The sequence below is a fragment of the Channa argus genome, chromosome 4 (genome assembly GCF_033026475.1).
Source record: "Channa argus isolate prfri chromosome 4, Channa argus male v1.0, whole genome shotgun sequence".
NCBI lineage: Eukaryota > Metazoa > Chordata > Actinopteri > Anabantiformes > Channidae > Channa > Channa argus.
Genome location: NC_090200.1, coordinates 28,113,445 through 28,138,861, shown reverse-complemented (window position 1 = coordinate 28,138,861; position 25,417 = coordinate 28,113,445). Strand labels below are relative to the sequence as shown.

The 25,417-nt window shown below is 38.0% G+C and overlaps 1 protein-coding gene across 5 annotated transcripts in view; it reads right to left on the bottom strand.

The window, feature by feature from the left end:
* Window positions 1-25,072, bottom strand: part of zc3h18 (zinc finger CCCH-type containing 18) — a 42,279-nt gene extending 17,207 nt beyond the window's left edge. For 3 of the 5 annotated variants that reach the window (XM_067500805.1, XM_067500807.1, XM_067500809.1), the window contains exons 1-10: window positions 24,547-25,072; window positions 22,896-23,860; window positions 16,995-17,079; window positions 13,546-13,694; window positions 13,187-13,282; window positions 12,512-12,654; window positions 9,830-9,859; window positions 9,341-9,455; window positions 6,440-6,705; window positions 1,401-1,583 (exon numbers count right to left, since the gene is read on the bottom strand). In XM_067500805.1, coding sequence (XP_067356906.1) covers window positions 1,401-1,583; window positions 6,440-6,705; window positions 9,341-9,455; window positions 9,830-9,859; window positions 12,512-12,654; window positions 13,187-13,282; window positions 13,546-13,694; window positions 16,995-17,079; window positions 22,896-23,849 — 2,021 coding nt within the window. In that variant the 5' untranslated portion in view covers window positions 23,850-23,860; window positions 24,547-25,072. The remainder of the gene's footprint in view (window positions 1-1,400; window positions 1,584-6,439; window positions 6,706-9,340; window positions 9,456-9,829; window positions 9,860-12,511; window positions 12,655-13,186; window positions 13,283-13,545; window positions 13,695-16,994; window positions 17,080-22,895; window positions 23,861-24,546) is intronic. The other 2 variants (XM_067500808.1, XM_067500806.1) reach the window with 2 other exon arrangements.
* Window positions 25,073-25,417: the final 345 nt, after the last annotated feature.

Here is a 25,417-nt window from a genome sequence, read left to right as displayed (position 1 = left end):
AATCCCAAATCCATGTTCTAGTCTCTGTAATAAAATGTTGTGTATATGACATTCTAACTGTAGCTGATGCGCTCATTAATAATTAAGACTAATGAATTACACAAAAAACATTACAACTACTCTGAATCAGCAGGTTAGAATAGCAGGTAATCGAAATATGTATCATGACAATAGGCAAAAGCCGATCTCAACATGAGTTTTTTAAACCAGCTGCAAGGTTCTAGTTGTGTTCTTTGTATTATGGCTGTACACTGTCAGATCAAATGCTGTTACATGTGTCAAAATTATATAGCTATTAGAAGTTTATTAGCAGGTTCATTTGCAGTAAATGCTTGTCCACAACAAGATAATATGTTAACTGCTTTTTTTTTTTACACTCATTTGATGCTTTGGGTTCAGTGTTTACATCTCTTAGAACTGTGTGTGAAAGTTCCCCATTTCTGTCAGTCAGAACAGCAAAACCTATGAATAATAAAGTTCATTTATAGTGCAGCCAGAAATCTACAAAGACGCTGCGCAAGTGGCCTAAGCCATTGTGTGTTTGTGCCATGCTGCAAATACACCACAACTGGTATTTGGTTTTTTTTATGCCTCCATGTTCAGTTTTCCTCACTACAGTATGACTAAACCTGAGTTAGATGTTGAGTTAGAACTAACTAAAATTAGTGTGAGGCAGAAAAGGGAGCAGATGTTGGGGAGATAGCCACACAACCACTAAACTGATTCAGGAAGGTCCAATTGGACCAATCAAATCTGCTGCAGACCCCATCACCATGATGTGTATTTACATTTCTCTGAAGGTACATATCAGGCTACAGTGTAGAGGTCTGCATAGGGTTTGCTGCTATGCAAAACCTACTAAAATCTAAATCTATGGGGTACATTTACCATAGGAGTGTAAATCAAGCTTGATGGTTTTAGGTTCCTCAATGCCATTTTGAGGAACCTTTTTAACTCTGATTTAAGAGAAAGTACTAATTTTCAATACCTTCTGCTCGGCTAGGAGCTACAGGTGTCCACCTTAATTCTTGGTGAGGGAAATAGCCTTTTGCTCCAATGTCAGTTTGCTGCCTTCTAAAATTTTTTAATTTATTTTGGAATATACGTATATGCTGGTGTCAGAGTTGAAATATGGTACTGCCAGATGGGCTGGATTAAAAATACATTATAGATATTACAAAAAGTAATGGACTTACCACCAATAAATACAGAAATACATAAATGGATACCAACCATCAGCTCTTACTTATATCAATACAGAATTTCTACTGGCGGTGCAAAAGTAACAGAGAAGAACCCTTAAAGCTATTTAGTTCTAGGGGAAGCTCCCCAATAGGTAGTCTCTAGAACAGTTTGGTTGAGAAGTTCCTGATATTGTGACTTGCAAATAAATTTCCTACCTGGAGGAGTTGGACAGAGAGACAGAGGAACCTGAGGGCCGATGTCGCCTCCGACCTCGAGTTGGGGAGCCCAGCCCTTGGCGTCTCCTGGGGGATTTGGATCGCCGCCACGGGTCCTTCCACTCATCTGGACGCCTCATTAATGGAATAATCTCCTTCTTTGAGGGAGGCTCCATTGGCCTGCTGAGAAGATAGAAAAGATTATTAATGGGCGAGAGGCTATATAATATTCTACTTCTTAAAATTGTTTAAAATAGACTTTTGAATTGCCTAATCTTAAAGAAACAAATTTGGCAAACAGTGAAATGGCAGCAGAGCTGTTGAAGTTCCTTGTTTGGATGATGTCCTGATGCTGATACCAGTATCTGGCAGTGGGTGCAATCCTGCCTTTGTGTACTTGCACTTGTAAAGTATGATACTGCACCTAATACATTCCACCTACCTGCGGAGGTGGAAAAATGTCAATGGTTTAGAGCTTTTATTGATAGCTGAAGACAGGAAAAGTAAAACCCCAGCCATTACAACATCAGAAGGTGTTTCTACATATATTAGGAGCTTTCTCTACATCATTTTGTATTCTCTACTACTACTACTACTACTACTACTACTACTACTACTACTACTAAAGCTATCTTACCATAAATGTATTACATGGGAAAAATGTGTGTTCAGCTTGCTTCCTTGAATGTGTTTTGTTTGTTTTCTTTCTACTCTATCAGGAAGAATGTGATGTAATTTTGCATGATATTATGCAAAGATTTAGGCAGAAACTCCTGACGTTTTGGCTGACAAACTATTGATCTAATTACTACACGCTCCTATATAGAAACCAGACATCTTGCACCTATATGAAGCAAAACAGTGTGCGCGCTCAGGAAGGCCATATAGTTGATGCATTCAAGGACTGCCTCTTGGTTCTTGCTCTTGTTTCTGGGAGAAAAATTATATAATATATATATAGTGCTCTCTAGATGTCAAAATGGTTTATATCCATAACAATTGCAGAGATGGGCTGCTTGAATGACACTGCTGTCTAAATATCAGAGTAGTAATTAATACTGCTATTTTAACTAACAAAAGCAGTTTTCAAATTGTAAATTGCCCAATGCCATTTCAGTTGAATAAAAACATGAACCTGAAATTATGCATTACATGGTCTCTTTAATGAGGACTAACTAAAAACTTTCTAGAGGCCTATATACTTAAAGCACAACTAAACAAAATCTACATCCTTTCCTTATTATTATGGCTTACTGAGTGAAGAATGAGCAGTTATTGAATGAGCAGCAGTTGCCAACTGATCTATATTCAATGACATGTACACACAATAAAGTGGGCAAATAGTGGAGGGCTCTGAATACTTTTTGAAGCACCTGTGTATGAGGTCTAATTTGCAGTAATCAATTAGATAATTCAGTCACATTTACCATCTATGATACTTTCCTCCTTCATTGTTTGGGATTTTCCCCAGTAGAAAGATCAATGTTTATTTTTTTCAAAACAAGATGGCAAGATTCAAGTGTTTATTTTCAAGCCTGTATCTTAAATACTGGTTGGAGGAAATGAACAGGATGTGTGGATATTCCCATGTGAATAAAACTATCCCGTGTTACAGCAATTTTGAATGTTTGAATGCTTGTAGAATTTTTACTTTTTAATACTTAAAGGATATGTTTCTATCAGTTGTCATCTGATAAAGGCAGATTTTAGGTACTTTAACTGGTGTGAAAGATATGTTTGGTTTAGTATTACAACAAAAACTCCCTTTGGACAATGTGCTATACAAACTCAGTATCAAATCTACAACAGGGACACAGACATAGAAATATGTGTCCACCTGCTAGACCACAGTTATTAAATGGACATCCCTCAGTCTGTACAGCCCAAGATATGAGAAATTCCACAGGTATGATGCAAGAGCAGATAAGTGATCTAACAGAGCTAAAAATAGAATCACAACACATGAGCTATTTTTAGTTCTTAATATTTATGATAAACACAATGTTTCCGTTGAGGAAGGAATGATGTAAGGAAGTAGAGAACATAAATCCATAAAGTCAACAAACAAGTAAAACAGAAGGTGACAGAATGTTTGCAGGTTTATTGAATTAGCCTAAGGGGGTTTCTGGAAAATCATAAGCTAATGTAGTGGGAGGAGGCCCGGGTAATTATAGCTGATGTTGAACTTAGCATGAAGTTAACGTTGCATCATCAAGTTGACATTCACGGAGTACATGGAATTAAAAAGCAGTTAAAATTTTGAACCGGACTTTGTCTCGCAATAATTAAAAATTAAAAGTTTTTTCTAAAATTAAAAAACTTAAAAAAAAAAAAAAAAAGTAACTTTTCCCAACCGCTTACTCTAAAAATTTTACTTTAGTATATAGTATAATATGACACTTTACGTACGGTATAAAGACTTAAAGAAGTTTAACCTAACTTCTTGAGATATAAATATAAATTAATCATATCAGTCTGTCTCTATGAACAATTAATCTGTTATGGGTCTCGATGTGGTTTGCCCATTGTCAATGTTAATTTTGTGACAACTTCATGAACTAAAATAGGTACGTCTTGATACTTACGTCACTCATGAGTAAAGGAAACCGAAAACATGGCTGTTGACTTCAATTTCTTGACAACAGCAAGAGAAAAAACATCACAACTGTTGCTTACTTTAAGGCTGACAATTAACATATATTTAAGTTTCACAATTTTAAAACAAGAGATAACAAATGCAGGCTGTGTTATCAATCACAAAGTAGTTGAATGCAGTTACATAGGTGAATTTGGAATTCCAATGTGGAGAAGGTTTCCAAATATAGACTTGCTGCTTTTCCATGAACATAGCTTAAGAGATGGATTGAAAGAATGATAGCTAATCTGTAGCGCCTAATGGTACACCAATACAAATATTTTGTTTTGTTTTCCATGTTATCTTTATGGTCATTGGCAACCCCGTGGTTTGTTTGGTCTGGTGCAAATATAAGTGAACCAGAACGCATCCCTATGAGAAAAGAAGAAAACATCACAGGAAAAAGATCCTGTTCTGCACTGGTAAATATTTCTTTGAGAGAAGAGTGAAACCTTAAAAGTTCAACAAACTTGCCAATAAGCACATTTCTAGTGTGGGAATGGCATGAATAAAATGCATTGTTACAGTACTGAGGTGTACTTCAACCACTCCCTTGTACATTTTAAATACCTTAGATTTAGGAGAAGAGTGTGATAGAGGTACTTCATTCCAGTAGCACACTCAGCGTGTATGACAATAAGCCATCAGGAAAAACAAATATTCACTCCACAGCTAGTAACCATACAGCAGCAAGTTTGACACTCTTGCTGGCAGCTGTACTGAAGAAGGAACATAGAAAGTTTTCTTGTGAACATACATTTTTAGAACTAAACATCAACCTGACAAAGAGAAAACCTTGCTGTAGTGTCTATTACTGAACACACGGTGACAGTCTGAATGTTTCAAACCTACTTACTAATGTATCTGCAACAATGATCCAATACCAAAAATTACAAAATTTTAATTTTGCTAATAATATGAGAAGGATGTATAAGTAGGGCTGGGTTGTGTGGTCCAATATAATTATACCAGCTGATGTTGATCAATATCAAGAATTGTGATTCCATACATTTTAAAAATTCTATGAATGTGGATGAAAGCATATTCAATGCATTTGCTAGACTTCAAAGGTACATACAGTATGTGATGTGATATGGTACTAGGGAATAGGGATGCCCCAAACAAGATTTTTGGTCCCGAAGGGAGTCCCCTTATTTTGAATTGCAATACTTAAAGACTCTAAAGCAATGCTTATATTTAACAACAGTCAATATTGATTACACATTAAAATAACCACTGTATCTTACCTAATGTGGCATATCAAATTTTTCAGGAGCTACTTTACCACAAATATTGCCTGATAGTCATTGCTAATAAATAATAAGTTTAAAAACTTAAGTTTTCCATATAAATGAAATCAAGAACTGGGAAACTATGACTTCAGAAATTGGCATGACAGGATGCTCGAGAGTAAAGAACACCATCACTCTAGTTGTGTTTTTGGAGCTATAGTAATACTCACTACTATTGGAATTGTTTAAGAGTAACAGATCTGACCTTTTTTTAAAAACTCAAATATTTACACCAATGTTGGCCTTGCATTAAAAAAATTAAATAAATCAAATATGAACAGTGCTATAACTGTAACTCACTCCTATTAATATAAACCACATCAAATAGTATATAATAGTGAGTCAAAAGATAAGTGAATTAATAAAATAAACAAGGATAGAGACTTTAGCCCTTTTCAGACATGCACTGGAATTCAGACGTTTTCTAGACTTTCTCTGGGGTGGGTGTATATGTGAATGCAAACGCCTAAGTCTGTTGCCTGTGACATTACTCAAGACTGGATTTTACCCAGCCAGCTCCCTAATGCAAAGACCAGATCTCCAACCAAGCTCATTTGTGAATAGGAGGAGGTAGTACTCTGGAGAATTCACCATTTCCTGTGACTGCCGCAAAACTGGGTAAATACAACCACCGGAAGGTGAACTAATTAATTCATACGAACACAACAACAATGTCTAGCTGGAAGGCCAACATATTTGTGAACTTCTGTCGTTAAGCGCAGACCTGGAAATCGTCAAACAAATATAACGAACAGCAGGGGATTTTGTGTTATACGACTACATTACAAAGCAAATCACTGTCATTTCCGTATCGTTGTTTTTGCATTATGCTCTGCCCCCTGTTTGAAGTGCCCAAGCACTGCCCCTTGCCCAATTACATGAAGTATTTCTTCAGAAGAGAGAACCCATCTCACATAGACTCCTGATGTTTCTGATGTTGGCTACATGTCTGAAAGGGAAACTTCTGACAATGTCAGGACCCGATCCTCCTGACTTTCTCTATAGTTCATGTCTGAAACAGGCTATGGATTTACTGTCCTGACTATGAAGAAATTACTAAAATTTCAGCAAAATAAAACAAGCAACCAAAAGCCAATTAATATTTTACTTACTTTGGCGGCAGGTTTAGTGGAGAGCGTGGTTTTAGTTTGTCCTCTTCTTTCTTCTCCTTGGCATCTCGAGGAGGACGAAGCCTAGGCCTCTCTTTCTCATCTCGCTTCAGCCGGTCCCTCTCCCACTCTTCTTTCCATCTCATCCTCTCCTTCTCCCGCTCCCTCTCTCTTTCCCTCTCCCTCTGCCGTCGCTCCCTCTCACGGTGATCTCTCTCCCTCTCTCGGTCCCTGTGCCGCTCCCGAGGGTCACGGTCACGTTCACGTTCCTGTGGAGATGAAAAGGCACAGGAGGAAAAAATATGCTATTTATTAATTTTCTGAAATGGCTATACCGACACTGACATCAGTCTGCATCTTTCTTTATAATTCCTACTGAACTCTTGAATGATTCGCCAATACATATACCATCAGCCACAACTAAATATTAATAATACATTTTATTTATACATGCCTCTCAACACTGAAGGCAATCTTGGAAACACAATATATAACAATAAACAAATTAGTAATAGTAGCACATATAAAAACCAACATAAAATTAAAAATGTTTTTAGGTGGAATAGGCAAGACTGAAAAGTTAAGTTTTAAGAAGGGATTTGAAGTCTATGGATCGGAGGTCGGTTGGAAAGGAATTCCAGGGATGGGGCAAAGCAACTGAATACTCAAGCCCCCATAGAGGACTATCAAATCATTAATGTAATGCGTAGATGGACTGGGAGCCAATGAAGTTGTCTGAGGATGGGGTTGACATGACCCAAGAAGGCGGTTCTAGTGAAAATATGAGAAATATTGATGTACTTTTGGATTCTCCACAGGTAACAATGTTTTGAATGGAAATTTAAATGCAGCAAAAGCTTTAATGGTGCTGAACTAAACCTATGATGTCCTGTGTGCTGTACAGAATATAATATTTAGGTCTACTGTGGTACAGAATATGCTGTAAAGCAAAACTATGCAATGGGTAAAGCCAGCAAGACAACGGGTCCTGCAGGTGAGATAACCACTCTAGACAAAGGTAATCAACATCCACACCTGCCACCAACTCTCGAGGGGTTTGAATTGGTAAATTACAGTAGACCACCCACCATTGAAAATAATTAATAATACTAAGTAACTCATTTGTTAGGTCTTTCAAGAAAATATCTTTTGCCTATGGCACCCTCCAAAAAGACACTTTTGAATTGTGAATCATTATTTGGTGCTGCATGTATTATTTCTGGGAGGAAGAATAGATATTTTAAATTGAGTCAAAAATAAACTGCGTTAGTGCAACAGTCTGGCAAATATTTTTCATAAGTGTTAACTATAGAGTGTCATGACACAGATAAGCAAGAAGATGTGAAATCATAAATAAAACACAATGCAATGGTTTGCAAATCTCATCAACCCATATTTTATTCACAATAAAACATAAACATATCAGATGTTGAAACTGAGGAATTTTACCATTTCATGGAAAATATTAGGTCATTTTGAATTTGATGGCAGCAACACATCTCAAAAAAGTTTAAAGAGTGTAATGTTTACCCTTCTTTTAACCACTGTCTGTAAATGTCTGGGAAGGGAGGAGACCAGTTGCTGGCATTTTAGGAGAGGAATGTTGTCCCATTCTTTTCTGATGCAGGATTCTAGCTGCTCAACAGTCCTCGGTCTTTGTTGGCAGTTTTCACTTTTTATGATGCGCCAAATGTTTTCTATTGGTGAAAGGTCTGGACTGCAGGCAGGCCAGAGAAGCCCCCAGACTCTTCTCCTGCGAAGCCACTATGTTGTGATGGATGCAGTATGTGGTTTAGCACTGTCCTGTTAAAATATGCAAGGCCTCCCCTGAAAGACACGTTGTCTGGATGGGAGCATATGTAGCTCTAAAATCTCTATGTACTTTTCAGCATTGATGGTGTCTTTCCAGATGTGTAAGCTGCTCATGCCATAGATACTAATGCACCCGCATACCATCAGAGATGTAGGCTTTTGAACTGATAACCAGCTGGATGGTCCTCTCCTCTTTAGGACACATTGTCCGTGGTTTCCAAAAAGAATTTCAAATTTTGATTCATCTGACCACAGAAGAGTTTTCCATTTTGCCTCAGACCATTTTAAATGAGATTCATGACTGTTTTTAATGCAGTGCCACCTGAGGGCCCAAAGATCATGCACAGAGATTCCTTCTGATTCTCTGAATCTTTTGATGATATTATATACTGTAGATGTTGGGATCTTCAAAGTCTTCACAATCTTGCACAGGAGGAACATTTTTCTGAAATTGCTTCACAATTTTTAGTGCAGTTTGTTGCAGATTGGTGAACCTCTGCCCATCTTCGAGACATTCGAGAGGGTCTGCCTCTCTGAAATGCTCCTTAATACCCAGTCACGTTACTGACCTATTGCCAAGTAACCTAATAAGTTGTCAAATGTTCTTCCACTTGTTTTTGATTTGTGGCAATTACTTTTTCAGCTTTTCGTTGGCCCTCTTCAAACTTTTTTGAGATGTGTTGCTTCCATCAAATTCAAAATGAGCTTATATTTACCATGAAATTATAACATTTCTCAGTTGAGTTTTTTATGTTCTATTGTGAATAAAATATGGGTTGTTTGCAATCTATAAAATATGGGTTCTTCTTCCAACCTTTTTTGGAAATGGGGAACCTTGTTAGTTTTATCATATTATTCCTTTAGATCTTTGCTTATGGAAAAAAAGACAATAACAGAGTACTAACTTCAGTTAATTTGGTCTAACATGTAATTCTCTAAAGCCAAAATGTTTAGTTGTTCTTGTGTATTTGGGCCATCTACTGTACTAAGAAAGTTTAGCCTTCTGGTTGGGCTTGATGTATAACCACTTAATTTGAGTTGCTGAAAATCTAGTGATGTAAACTTTTTGAAGAGATTGTCAATGATACTCACACTGTAGTGGTAAGGCAGAGGAGCTTCTGTGTACTGTACTCTGAAATTTTCATACTGGCCACCTCGCCACAGGGCCTCCATTTCATAGTCATAGTAAGGATCTGCATATGGGTCACTGCAGATGGAAACAGAGACATTGAAAAGAAAACAACACAATGGTTGTCATCGGGCACAACCCAACACTTACCCAACAGTTTGCTCTGCTGTTGGGCAGGAAAACTGAATATTGTTTGGTTGGGCAGACCAACCCAATAATATCATGCACACAGCAAGACCACACATTTTGCTATTCATATATTTACTTTTTAATCAATGACAGACATTTGACATGTCCATAGGGAAGGGACTATATAACCACTTTACCCCTCTTACGCGATCTATTTGTCAGAGTATTCATTCAAAAAAGTCTCTTTTTTCTGCTCTAGATAAAGCCTAGTGATGACTCAACTGAAAAGTGAGGTGTTAGAAATTGTAGTAGTCGACACGTACCCATACATAGGATCTCTGAAGTCCATTTCACTGAAAGAGTAAAGCAGAGTAGTATTTCATTAAATTTATTTACAGTAGAATAATTGTGTATCAGTATCAGTAGTAACAGTCAAAGGTTTGAACATTTGGTCACTCAAGCTCACTTTTCAATTTTTGTCTACATTATTGGTTCATATGAAAGACAACAGAAAATACAAAGTGATGTAGTTGAAAAAAAAAAAGGTGTAAACCAGGGCTTGACATTGTGAGCATTTCACTAACATTTCCAAGGTAAAATTAGAGCATATGAATGTAAATATTTATTTTGATGCATTGGTGTGAGTAACTTAGAGAGGTGAAGCATGTTATTGCTTCTTTAGATCACAGAGAGTGAGCTTATCAAGTCGAAAATATGGTATTGGTGTTTATAGTATAGCGTGAACTGTCTTTTCCCTGCTGTGTGGCAGCCTGAGGGACAGGGCTCAGTTCTTTCATGCAGAGCAAAACAGAGAAACTGTGGTGGAGAACATGAAATTACTGAATTGTATTACTGGAGTTGTCAACTGTGCACATTACTATATCTGTATTGCAACACCATGAGGTAAACAATGGCCAAATAAAGCAAGCATAAATTCACACACAAATTAAAAAAAAAAAAGAAAATCTCTCACAACAGGTCTCTTTTCCGATCTCATTCAAGCAGGCCCGGATTACACCACTGCTTAAGAAGCCTTCTCTTGACTCTTTCCTTGTGGAGAATTACAGACCTTTTTCTCTTCTTCAATTTCTGGCCAAGACCAAGAAATGAGAGGTCTTCAATCAACTTTCAGACTTTCTATCCCAGAACAACATACTCTATGTCAGAGAGTGGTCACTCCTGACTGTTGTACAATCTCTGCAGGCTGGAAAGCCACAGATCAACCTTCTGTCTTATTCTTACTCAATCTATCTGCAGCCTTTGAGACTGTGAAACATCACATTTTCTTGTCCGCACTCTCAGATCTGGGCATCTCTGGATCATCTCTAGCCTGGTTGCTCTCTTACTTTTCGGGACAAACTCCTCAAGATATTCTGGCAGAGGCATGTTTGTAACGCTCATAAATCTCTCTACCGGTCTGCCGCAAGGCTCAGTTATTGATCCTTTACTTTTTCCATCTATACTACATCCCTGGGTTCTATCATCCCCTCACATGGCTTTCCCTTATCATTTCTATGCCGAGGAGACACAGCTTTTCCTGTCCTTTTCACTGGAAGACTTCACTGCCACATCACGCTTTTCTGCCTGTCTCTCTGACATCTCTGCCTGGATGAGAGAAAGACATCTTCAGGTCAACCTCTCCAAGACCAAAGTTCTTGTCTTCCCAGCCAGACCTTCAACACAACACAACATCAGCCCTAACATTGCAGTGATTGTGCCCACTAAGTTGACCAGGAACCTGGGGGTCATCATCGACCAACTGAGCTTTACGGAAGACATCTCCTCAGTCTCAGGCCATGCAGAATGACCTCATCATCAGAAAAATCAGACCCTGCGTCACGGAATAAAAAAACAAACAAAAACAAAACAAACAAACAAAACGAAGAAAATCACTTTAGCACCTTTACAACCAATTACAGCCTCATCTCTTTTTTAATGACGCAAGCTTGGCACATTTATTTTTGGGTTTAATCGTGTTAGAGTCACTGCGCCACTCAAGGACATTCACAGAGTTGTCACGTAGACAATCCTTTGTTATCTTGGCTGTGTGCTTAGGGTTGTTGTCCTATTGAAAGATGACCTGTCACCTGCTGTGCTGCACAGATGATTGTTCCTCTGGGAGGTTCTCCTCTATCCACAGAGAAATGCTGGAGCTCTTTCAGAGTGACCAGTTGGTTCTTGGTCACCTCCCTGACGAAGGCCCTTTTCTGGTTTAAAACTTCTTCCATTTACGGATGATGGAGGCCACTGTGCCCATCAGGACATTCAATGCTGCACTAATTTTTCTGTGCCCTTCCTCAGATCTGTGCCTAGATAATTTGATACATGCCTTTCTCGTAGGTCTACATACAATTCCTTGGACTTCATGGCTTGGTTTGTGCACTGTTAACTGTGTGACCTTATATAGACAGGTGTATGCATTTCTAAATCATGTCCAATCAACTGAATTTTACACAAGTTGAAGAAAGATCTCAAGGATGATCATTGGAAACAGGATGCACCGGAGTTCAATTTTGAGTGTCATGGCAAAGGCCGTGACTACTGTACATGTGATTTTTTTATATTTTTAATAAATTTGCAAAGGTTAAAAAAAATCTTTTCACATTGTCATTATAGTGTTTTGTTTTTAGAATTTTTAGGAAAATAATGAATTTGTTTGGAATTTTGGAATAAGGCTGCAACATAACAAAAACGTTTGGAAAACATTAATACTCTCTGGATACAGTGTATGTTAACCAGAGCTTACTTGATCTTAAAATCAAAAATTTTAATTTGTGGATTTCTTTTGCCTCCTTCCTCAGCAAAGGGTGAGTGCCCAACAGTAAATCACAGGTTCAAATCTCAACTTTATAGTTCCTAATAATTTTTCTTGACTTTTTTTTCACTACCGTAATTGTAGCTTTACATGAATACTAAAGAGGCTGATTTGATTTTTTTTTTTTAACTAATGCTTACCACATTTTCAATTACTATAAGAAACAGGAAAATAACAACTTGGCACATACTCTCTGATGATGCGGTAGCTGCGCTCTCTAAAAAACTCATTCTCTTTGTCAAAGTCCCTTTCATCTTCTCCAATAGTCACATTGAAACGCTTCTCCTCGAAGTCTGGCTCCTGCTCTTTACGGATGGTGGCCTTTTTCAGCACCTATGGGAGACAAAGTGAAATACTAAACAGTAATATAACATAGGCCATGTCACATTTTTGCTTCCAAATGGCAGCAAAACACAGAAATTAGTACTTATTAACATTACTTAATGAGAGGTAAGATGTGTCCAGTGATTTCTGGGATCTGAGTAAACATTGCTTTATTAGACTACATCAGGTAGATAATAAGTTGGGGGCTGGTGGCTCAGTGGTAGAGCATTGGGTTGGGATGCAGAAGGCAGCGGGTTCGTATCGCACCCCACATGGTGTGGCCACACCCAGCCACCAGGGGCAACCTTAGTGCCGGTCCCAAGCCCGGGGGACAAAAAATAAATAAAAATTGGGAGGGTTGCAGCAAGAAGTGCATCCGGCGTAAAAACTTGTGGCCGTTGACTTTGAGGTACATAATAAGTTAATAGTACATAACACTGCAACTAAATTGTAACAATTCTACAGTTGCACCCACAATGTGCAGCATGAAATTTGGTAAAAGTTTAAAACTAATTTGATTAGAGGCGGTGGAATTGTTTACCTCTTTGGCATGCCTGAGACCTCTCTCCCAGGCGCTTTCCACAGGAGGCTCCACTGGAGGAGGGGGAGGGGGAAGCTCCTCCACTGCTGGACCAGACTGAAAAAGTGAAATTCATTTACCAATTATTAAAAAATCATTTACCTTTATTTGCACATATGCTCACCAAGAGCTAAAGACATGCAGTAATAGTGTCTGAAAATTTGTACTCCAATAGATTTACAAGGATTTACTAATATTTAATTACATTGACAATATTACTGCAGTCTTTGCCCAATTAGTTAAAAAATATACAGACATTTTTTCCCTAACAGTTGTATAAATGTACTAAAACAGTATGCAGAACAGTAGGAGAGACGTACCCATGGATTATTAGACATGAGTGGGTGTGGTCCTCCAGGAGGTGCCCCATTAGGTGAGAAGAGGTCTGGCTTACTGATGAGGGAATAGTTACCTTTGTCATTCACTCCAGGGTGGATGAACCTACAGTTCATGCCCCAAGTACAATTTCCTGAGAACAGTAGAGACCAAAACAGAATGATTAAAAAATGTATCTTAAGCATGGCAAAAATTACACAAAGGGGGCAAAAAAGTTTTACAAAGGCATTTTCATTATACTACAGATGTACACTGCCGAACAACACTGAATAGAATACAGAATAGTGATATACCAACAGTGAAGATCTATATTTGTTACTGACAAACACGATTGAATTTTTTTTGCATGCCTAGTTTTATGTTGGAGATCTTTGGTAAGGGCAGTGGCAAAAGAAAGAACCTATAAAAGCAATGGCTCCCTCTGCTGTACAACAATTTACATAACAAGAGATTGTTAACATTCCTTACATTCATATTATGATCACATAATAAAAACATGGATTACAATAGATATTGTACCATCTATAATTGATATAAACTTAAACGTTTAGATGTATATAGCTATGATTAAAAATTCAAGTGTTGTCAGAATTGAGATGTGTTAGTATTCAGTCAGAGTAAAATAACAATGTGATTACTAATCCAGAAATCTTGCCTAAAACTCGTTTTTTGTGTATTAAAATAAATCTCCAGCCTTTTATCTTTTCTTTTATACTTGGTAAGGGTATCCTCAAACTAGAAAAGAAAGACATAAGAATTTTAACTGTCAAAATCCATTATCTAAAAATGTGGGAAAATTACACATTCCTAGAACTTACTAATTTAGATATTACGTCAGACAAATCATCAGACTATTTTATGAATAGCAGACAATTTGGCTCTAGTACATCATCAGCTGTGTAAATATTATTCTAGTCATTCCCCACTTTAAATAGGCTAATGTTCACCCCAGAGGAACTCAGGTCTGTTTATTTTATATTTATTTATTTAAGCGTCATTAGACGCTTAAATAAATAACCTAAGCCATGTATGTGGACATCCAATTCCTATCTGGTTACCAACAATCTGAATGGAATGTGTGTGTGTTTTTTTTATGTCAAACTATCATGCACTTAATTTCTTCTGCCATGTGAAGAAGCTAAATTTACTTGACATAGTTTAGAAAGGCAAATGCCTGTGTCTTTGCCAGTTCAGTTACCAATTCAGTTGAATTTAAGGCTTTTGATATTAGCAAATGCTAACAAGAGACAGGAGCTAGCAAACGGAGTCCATTGAATAAAAACAATGTTCAATGTGTGGAAGGAGTTATGTAACATCAAAGAGTTTAGATACAGTATTGATCAGTCTATAAACTGAGATTTAGTGTTGTGACAACCGCCCCTACAATTGGGCTCTCAGCCAATCATTAATCAGAATATTCAAAGAGATGAAACAGAAGACCAGGGTAACAGCACATGGATTAAAGAAAATCTACCCATCATATTCAAATTCTTAATGTATGGCTGCATAAAGCATGTTTATCCATGGAAGAACACCACGGAAGTCACAGCTCTCCAAAAGCACATGCCTTTGACGCTAAAGTTTGCCAAAAAGCACCTTAATACTTCACAACTCTACTGGGGAAATCTGTGGACTGATGAAATAAATGTTTAATTGTTTGGGAGGTACAAGCACTGCCACACACGGTGTGAAAATGACACTGTATGCCAACATGAATACACCATTTTACAGGTGAAGTACAGTGGGGGAGGGAGCATCATGATTTGGGAATTTTCTGTTTCACAGCTTGGACAGCTTCATTACAGAGGAGGAAATGAATTCCCAAGTTTATGCTACAGAATAAAATTGGGAACCTAGGGGAACTGCACATACTGTAATTTCAATGATTCCTACAAATCTAGCAAACATAATAGGGGAAATTCCTACACACATTTACAGCAGTGTTCAACAATGCAAACACATGTTCTCTCCCTCCCTCCACTCAGCCATCTACTGTTGCAGTATCTCTCACTACACGGACAATTGGGTTTCAATAATAGGAACACAAAAGAGTGCAAACATTGAACCACTGGTTAAAGCGTAAATCTTCATCCATGTCTTTTGGTTAAAATATAGAGAGAAGGTATCTACTTTCTCATCCAATGTTGAGAAGGAAGTCAGCATCACTAATTTTAATAATGTATAATTAGTTTTGCCAAAGCCCATGTTCTGCCAACTTTTGCTTTTGTGCTGATGTCACTTGTCAGTAAAAATTACAACAAATCAGGTCAGCTCCCTTGTCTTCAACTAAGGTTATTTCAATGACTTAAACCGATGACCGGTAAAAATCAAATGTGTGTGTGGGGAAACAGGCTTCACAATACTACAGCTGTGTGCAAAGAAAAAGATTGTTCTAGAGGTAAGACGCATCACTCTGCAACACTGATAAACATTCAGAGTAGAGAGTCTGAGTGGTAAAGTGAGAGATCTTCTCTAATAAATCCATCAGCCGGACTAACATCTGTTTTAGTAGTTAATCTTGTACTTATTAAGTTTTAAAAAAAAGATCAACTTTTTGTTCTGACTCAGGATCATCAGCATTTAGAAATAAAGTGTGCCAAAGTTACTACTCTAACAGTTGACTAGATGTTTAATCATCCGATGATAAATCACCTGTTGTCTGCTCCTATGTGTACAGTATAATTGTTTTTACCATTTATACTGAGCTGGGCACAAGAATGCCTTTTGAATGAATTCAGTAGGGTTTGATCAAATTTTCAGTTTGTAGCTGCAGGCTGTGAACAATTAGCCTACCAGTGAAGTTTGTTCTCTGTTCAGATTGTTTTAGTTTGCTAAAATAAATGGCAAGAGCAGGTGCCAATCTTACAAGGCCAAATTTAAATACATAACCGTTATCTCAAAATGTAATTTAAAAGAAATTTGTTTTTAAAACATATCAAACCAGTAAAATGTAAAAATCCAACATAAGAATTTTTAAGACACCGACATCATCTCACCTATCATAGGAAAGCTAAATATCTTTTAATAAAGTACAAAAACAATTGCTGCTTTTACTTGGAATGTAGGGAATTTATTTAAGCCAATACTTGCACTTTTACTTGTGAACTGAGTTTGTGTACTTCTACCACTTCTGCACACAGTCTATAACCATTTGCTATGTGGAGTGTGTAGCTGCAGACTGCTCAGAGTGGCCATGCTGAACCTTGTCCTCCAAGACATTATTACGACTACCAGTGTAAATATTGTGGCTGGTCGCTATATGTAAGGTAGATGACAACAAGAGAGAAAAAGTAGATTGCAGGAGTGGTTTAGAGAATTTCTTGAGTTAGAGGAGAGCGAAGAATTGTAATCTGAGGTAAGATTAGGCCCACAAGCAGTATGAAAATGTATCTGTATGTCAGTCGTAAGTCAAATTTTCCTCTTGACCACCTACCTTTGATGAAGAACCTACAAATGGGACGTGGTCGGATCTTCCTGTCTGAGGGATCTTTGACCTCCCCCTCCTCCAGGTCATCATCCTGTCCACCCACAGACACAGACACGCACACACACAGTGACACATTGGACCATCTTATTGATAAAATCAGACAATTACACATTTTTTCCAGCCGCTTCCGTCAAATCTCGTGCCATCTTCAGCTCTCAACTAAAGCCCCTTTCAGACATCCACTGAAATTCAGACATTTTCCAGAATTTCTCTGGGGGGTGTAGGTGTGAACGCAAACACCCAAGTCTGTTGGCCCCTTCACAAGTCAGAATGCATCACGCTCAGACTATATCCAGAAGTTTGCTACATGTCTGAAAGGGAAACTCCAGGTAATGTCAGGACGGGATCCTCCTGACATTCTCTAGAGTTCATCTCTGAAACAGGCCTAAAACTGTACTGGGTCTCTACCTGGAAAACACAGTTTCAATGTCTTGCCTTACTTCTATTCCAAGCATCAGTGGCGACATACTTCGACTTCACCTGTCCGATAATGCACAAGCAAAAATTACATCATGGCCCCTTATAGGCTACCTTGCTGTGTTTTATAAAATATGTTATATCAATATCAGCGACTTGAATGAGTGGTACAAAAAGGGCCACAGACAACCAAGTGCGGTAAAGTTGACAAAAAAGGTTTCAACAATTCAGTGGTCTGTTCTGTGATCTTTGTGATCTTTGTTACTAGCCTGGCTGAAGAGACTATCATTGTCAGATTAAATAATTACTAAATGTCAATGTGGTTGACAAAAAGGGGAGATGAAATTGTCCTCAAATACTATCCTGTCAAGAGAAATGAGACAAAACTGTGGGAACCTAATGTTAAATAATGTTACTTTTAATGCAAGGATTTAAAAGGATGAATTAGCAATTGAGAACAACAGGACACTACTAAATTGCTAGAAGATGGGGCTTTAGCCCTACTTAAAAGGCACTACCCTAAGCCACATACATATGTATAGAGAATGTGACATCACACCATGCTAACATTTGGAGGACCAGGCACCAATCTCATTGTTTTGCACAAAGAACATACTTGGCCAACATGAGCTCTATCTCAAACTAAAAATAAAATAGCCAATGTTGTCCTCTAAATTGAGAAAGCAGAAAAACTAGTGCTATAATTAAGTGTGAGTACTAATGACAGTTCATGAGTTGATTAAATATGCATGTGACAGATTAACATAACATCTATAGTCTGACTTTACACCTTATTTTTAACAAGCTAACTGATCCAAGTACTAGAGACCTGATTTACAAATCTTATGTTTTGCAGATTAAAACACTAACATGACAGTAAGGCACCTTTGAATGATGCACAATAAAATAAAATACCAGCAAGAGTTTTATTCTTCCCATGTACACCTATCAGGCATAACATTAGGATGACCTGTGCAATTTAATGCACTGCAATACTGGTGCTCTGCCATAATATTCCTACTTTTACAAGGTTAGAATTTCTTAGTTTTTAGGTTGAAACTGTCAGAGAGGTAATAATAATCTGTTTATTATCGAGGTTAAACTTGTTAGTGGAGCAGTACTTGAGTGCATTTTAAGAGCAGGTGGTTCCAATATTTTGGGCACCCTATTTAAAGAGAATGTTCTTTTATTAATTTTTATTCTTTCGGCTTATCCCATGAGTTCAGGGTCACCACAGCAGATCATTGTCCGCATGTTGATTTGGCACAGTTTCTACACCGAATGCCCTTCCTAATGCAACCTTCCCCAATTTCTACTGGAATTGGACTGCTACTGCACAGCTGGGATGAGAAAGGGCTGTTGGGGGTTCAGTGTCTTTGACATATAGCCACGTCCACTGACCTGTGGTCCGTGGACGAGTGCCTTGCTAATTGAGTTACAGCCGCCCCTATCCTATTTAAAGTGAATGAGGTGGAAGTAGTGAAGTTTTAACAGTGGCAGTGGCAGAAAGAAGTGATCGTTTAAATATGTAAATGGATCATTTGAATAATTTTCTAAATTAATTTAATGTCTATTATTATCACACACACATGATTAGGCAAACACCAAATCTCTACCCATGTTTAGTTAGTTATTAGCCTGCAGCCTGAATTCACTTGTTTGTAAGTGACATCGACTTCTGTTGTTTTCCAAAAACGATTAAAATGGCCACACACCATTGCACCAGGTGACATGTTTCTTCATTACAAAAAGCAAGGTCCTTGCAAAAATTGAACACATTTCATTTATGTGTGAGTTCACTGGCCAAGTTCATGGAAGTGCCAAACATGAATGCACAGTGCAATGTTTGTTAAAAATATAACTACAAAAAAGATAGTTATCTAGTAAAGCAATGTGATGTAAAGTTATTGTGCTTTGTTACTTCCCACCTTTGATGACATAATTAATTCATAATCACAATAATCCCTACAATGATCAATGAGATTTTATTTATCCCTCTAAAATGTAGTTGAGTGAAAGGGAAATACCACAACTACTTCAAAAACTGTAGTTAGGTGTAGTACTTGCGCTAATGTACTTAGTCTTAAAACTGCAAAATGCAAAAACACTTTAAATAATATGTAGTTTGAATAGAAGCTAAAGTAAAATTCATATAAGCTGAATCAAATCGGCACAGCTTTGAATTTTACTGTATCTCATCACTACAAATCGAGCTGTGTTGTTTTCTTATGAAATCGTAGCCTGTGTATGAAGATACGTTTCAATTTGATTGAGTTGCAAATATTACATTTGATTAAAATAATCTTGAGAAACATGAGTATGACTGTTAGTAACTGAATCTTAAGGTTTTGGCAGAGCAGAGCTTGCATTTGGCTTTACTTTTGTCAACTTTAATTATTTTACAACAGGTCTAATCCACGGAAATTATTCCACCTTTGCCTCCCTGTGGAGGTTAATGCGGTAGTAGATGTGGTATTAGAGAAGTTTCACAAGTAGAAGTGTGAGTGGAGCATCCTGTCTCAAAGTGATGCCGAACAACTAGTCCACGCATATGTTACTTCTTCTATGTTGGACTACTGTAATTCCCTACTTTCAGGATGCTCCTGCAACTCTCTAAAAAGCCTGCAATTAATCCAAAATGCTGCAGCAAGTCTGCTGACTGGAATTAGCAAGAGAGATCATATTTCTCCTTCACCATCTTCTCTTCATTGGTTTCCCATTAAATCTAGAATAGAATTTAAAACCCTGCTTCTTTTTTTGTCCTTTCGGCTTATCCCGTGCGTTCAGGGTCGCCACAGCAGATCATTGTCCCCATGTGGATTTGGCACAGTTTTTTCACTCGGCACTGCACAGCTTGGGAGGGGAATGGGCTTACATATAAAGCTCTAAATGGTCAAGCTACATCATATCTAAAAGACCTCATAGCACCATATCATCCCAGTAGACCACTTAGATCTCAGAATGCAGGCCTACTCGTGGTTCCCAGAATTTCCAAAGGTAGAATAGATGGCAGCCTTTAGCTCCTCTCCTGTATAACCAGGTTCCAGTTCAGATTTGGGAAGCAGACACCTTCTCTATTTTTAAGTCTAGCCTTAAAACCATCCTTTGATAAAGCTTATTGTTAGTTATAGTCATGCTGCTACTACCTACTGGGGGACCCACTCGCAATGCACTGAGCTCCTTTTCTCCTCTTGTCCCTCTCTCCCCACACCCCACAATTGTCACCACTATGTGACATTAACTTTGTGTGTTTTCTCCTCTAGTTGTCTCTCTCTGTCCCTTTCTGCAGGAGTCCCGGGCTTTGGAGCTGTGTTCCAGTGCGCAGCTACTGGTCCTACCAAACTGTTCAATGTTGTGTTGTTGCTTTTTGTTGCCCTTTCCTTTTCTTTCTCCACTTTCCACCCATCCCAACCTGGTCAAGGCAGATGGTTGCCCACCCTGAGCCTGGTTCTGCTGGATGTTTCTTCTGTTAAAGGGAGTTTTTCTTCTCCACTGTTGCCTATGGCTTGCTCAAGCGGAAATTGTTGGGTTCTGTCTATACATCTTAATAGTCTAGACTTTATTCTATAAAGTTCTTTAAGATGACTTTGTTGTGAATTGGCGCTATATAAATAAAGTTGAATTCAATTGCACAAGGGCAGTTTCAGACGTCCCATGTCGAAGATTAAATGTATCAAAGATTGTTTGATACTGCCCCAACCAGCAAAAGATGAGATTGCATCTCACATATGTGCCGCATTATTTTCTCATGACATCCACAACAGTCCAAATCAATTTTTCCAGTAGGCCCAAAGCCCCTGGTTGAATAAAAAAAATTATAATATAATAAAAGTTTAACCCTACTGTCCCAGCTCACGCTACTCCTGACACTCATTCATTACTATTCTCATTCATATTAAAAGCACCATTGTAGCCATAATCTATAGAGCAATTTGTGCTTTTTTCAGCCAGCAGAAGAAAACAGTCATCTTGCTCAGTCCGAAGTGTTAAATGCTGGGTGGCATCTGACAAATCAGCTACTTTTAACATTACGGGTCCAATGCTGAAAGTCCCTGACCCTTAAGAAAGTACTACCAACAGAAAAGGGAATTTTTTTTAGAGGAGTAGAATTACGACCTAAAACTAAAATTACACCCTGGTTCCTCTGATGGAAAGGCAGGTAGAGGAACTAATTTCAAAAGGTTCTTGGTCCTTTTGGTCCCTAGAAGTCCCCTTATGGTTTAAACGGGGCTTATATGAACAGTTTGGCATTGGCTCTGAGCATACTCAAAAGTCATACTCAAACTCAAAAATGTAAGGCAGCACTGCTCTGTTAACGTATTATGGCAGCAGCGCTGACTTACCATAATGACAAAAATCCAAATCACAGGCTTCAACTTAACAACAGAATCGCAGGAAAAATTTTACAAGATGGTGCGTGCATTACCCCATAAGTTAAAACGGCCCGAGGTCAACATTTTCTATACGTTCATTCAACTCACAAATAATAACTCTCCAGATATCCCCAAAAATTTACATGACAACCCTTTCTAATTCCTTAGTCATTTGTCAATCAAATTCTGAAGGCATTTCACAAATCTTGATAGACTCTTATGTCCAGTTTCAAAAGTAACTCGCTTCAGTGCAGGAAAAACATAATTTTAGTTTTGTATAAAAAAATTCTTCTTCACAAAAACAAATATGGCAACATAAAATTAGGTCTATATAAGTGCATATGTTTTATTTTATACTGTTCACATAATCAAGAGTTTTTTCCTTCTAAAATATGTTAAGGCATTTACTCAACTTTTAGTCAAACAGAGTGAGGAAGTGCCTGTTACCAGCTTTGTTTTTCACAGAGACGAAACTGTCATACATGAGAAACACACATTACTTGTGATTTTTCTAACAAATCTATCATGGCCTTTTTAATTTCTTGTATTATTTAAAATATTCCGTTGAATCTCTTATTACTTTTGTCAGCTTCAAGATATTTTAAAGATGATTGTGGGTTTCTTCTACTTTTTGTAGAAAGACACCAAACATTTTGTTCCAGGAGACTTAGCACTGTGACTCAAAGAGTTGTTGAGGATCCATCAACCTAGTTTTTAAGTTAGGTACTACTCATAATTGTTAGAACTCTGTCTGCAGCTTTTCAGCACATTCAGCATGTTTAATCAGCGTCGGCCCAGTCAGAGGACAGACCACACTGATAGCTGCGAAGTTAATTGAATCAAGGCCGACGAAGAAACCATGCCACACCTCTGTCATCAAGATATTAGCGAAATCAGTGTCCAATAGCTACAGCTGATATGATCAGCTCGCAGCAACATTTCTTTTAGATGATTAAAGTTATAATGCCATAAGTTTTCACATTACCATATTTATTAACACCTTGTTCCTCCGTTCACACCAATTAACATAACTACAAGCAAAGTTACGATTACTTACATCAATTTCTCCTTCATCAATCTCTCCATCATCCTCATCCTTAGTCTTGTCCCTGAAGGAATCTCTGTGCACTCTCTCAAGCCCTTTGCCATCATCTGTTCGTTTGGATTCCCTGTCTTTTGGAGAAGGGGGAAGGATTGGTTTCTTCTCCTTTTTAGCTCTCTTATTCTCACTGTCCTCTTCTTCTTCTCCCTCCCCTTTTGCATCTTCCTCATCTTCCTCTTCCTCATGTGCAGGGATGTTGGTCTCCTCTGGGACCTCCTCATCATAATCTAGTTCATGTTCATCCAGCTCCCGAGAAACAGACGCAGAATCATCATCCATGTCCCTAACCATGACGACTCTCCTCCTCTCCTCTTCTTCACTTCTCATTGTTTTATCCTCTGCCTTGCTTTCGTCTCCCTCTTCCTCATCATCCCCCTCAGTTGTCTCAGGCTCTGCTAAACTGTCCTTTCTATAGTAATTGTATCCTTCCTCCCTATCTTCTAGATCATCGTCAGCAGTGAAAACTCTGGTCTGTTCTGGTTCTGAGTCTGGAGACTGCGGGGTGTCAATCACTCTATCTTCCTCTTCATCCTGTCCATCCAGTTGGTCTCCCTGCGGACCATCTTCATCCCCCTCCATCAGCATTATGGTCTCATCCTCTTGTCCCATTCCTCTTGTTTCTCCTATCGGCTCCTCATCCTCTGGGTCAGAAACAAAGTCAGGGATCACCTCGTCCTCTTCATCCCTCACCTCCTCCAATTCTGAACCACTTCCTCTGCTTTCCACTGTTTCTTCCTCTTTGTCCTCCTCATCCAGCCCCCCATTTTCCTCTTCATGGACTATCTCTCTAACTGAGATGATCCTGTCTTCGCCTTCATCAGGAGAATCCAGCAATTCACTATCAGAAAGACCCTTGTCCTCATCCTCAGGAGATTGTGGGGACTGGGTAGGGCTTTCAGGAGTATCCATTACAGAATATTCTGTAAAATATTATAGATGAGTTTTCTGTAAGTAACTAAAAAGTAATATGCTAACAAAGACAAACTTAGACAGCACATAAAGAAAAAAATATAGACCCAGGCTCCACTAAAAATTAGTCAATTTAACATTTCTGTTTTCATAATTTTAGGTACATACCAGGTTTTATTACATGTAGAGACAGTTTTCAACATGTAAAAATAGCCAATGAATTTACCTCTAGCCATAACAAATACTCTGATAAAATATATTTTTAGTATTTCCCTATCTTTCGTCCTTTCATCTCCAAGCAAAGCTGTTTCATAGACAAATTTGTGAAACATTGGCAGATAAACATGTTTCATGTGTCTCTATAATACACAAAATGTACGAAAACTCAAAATGCTTAATTTGTGTGGTAAAACATTAAATGAACAAAGAAAACGAATTTAGTATACCAGCACTATGTCTATATAAGTACAGACGGTACAACTTTAACTTTACAAAAAATTTTTATATGAGAATGAAATGTATCAATGTTTCTATTTGACAACTGTTTTATGAACTTAGCTTCCGGCGCTGCTAGATCAACAGCAAAGAAAAACATTAGCCTTAGCAAGCTAGCTGAACACTACCTGCCAAAGGTAGGAGCTAAACATTCAACGCTAAATAATTCAAACGTTTCGTAAGTATTTTATAGTATACCTACATGTGTACACAATTAGACAACACGTCCAAGTATGCAAATATCAGATAAGTTCACTTGCAACCTAACATGACTTCTAGAGTTAACGTTCCTTATTGCTGGGTCGCGCTAGCTTGCGACAAGGCCCTTAACTTTGCAATGTGAAGAGAGCTGGCTTACGAACGACCATTCTGCTTCCACTAAACAACAAATCTACATGAACTAGGATAAATAAACGAATCGGTCTGGTTAATAGTTTATCTCATCGAACACGACAGCTTTAGAAATGCGCGGACACTGTAGCATACTCGACTTTCTTTCAATTAACAATGCAGCCTTTCTAGAAGCTAAGCTAAAAGCTAGCTGCTAACAACCGTATATTTTCATTCACCTTGCTGACCCGCAGTTGTTTAAAACGGCACTGCTGCGTTAAGAGCCGCCCTTTCTCCGTTATTATTGTTTGTTACAGTCTATTATAAGTACTACACCGTTATATTTAGCCGCTATGGTGGAGAAAATAAAATACCCCGCACACCACGGTGAAAGCGGCCATTACCTCAACGTCATCAACATACGACAATCAGGATGGAGGGAGGCGGACGAAAAGTGAACGAGGACAGACCTGTGATCAGTATGCGAATCTGACTGATGGCCGCTGTTATTTTATCAGGGGAAAAAAATCTGATTTGCGTTCAGTGTCAAGGACCAAAGTGGACCAAATGCACACAAATTTAAATATTATATTATATTATATTATATTATATTATATTATATTATATTATATTATATTATATTATATTATATTATATTATATTATTAAAGTTGGTTGACATGATGCAGAGAAGGAAAGTGGATATACTGTGTGTCTAGGAGACCAGGTGGAAAGGTAGCAAGG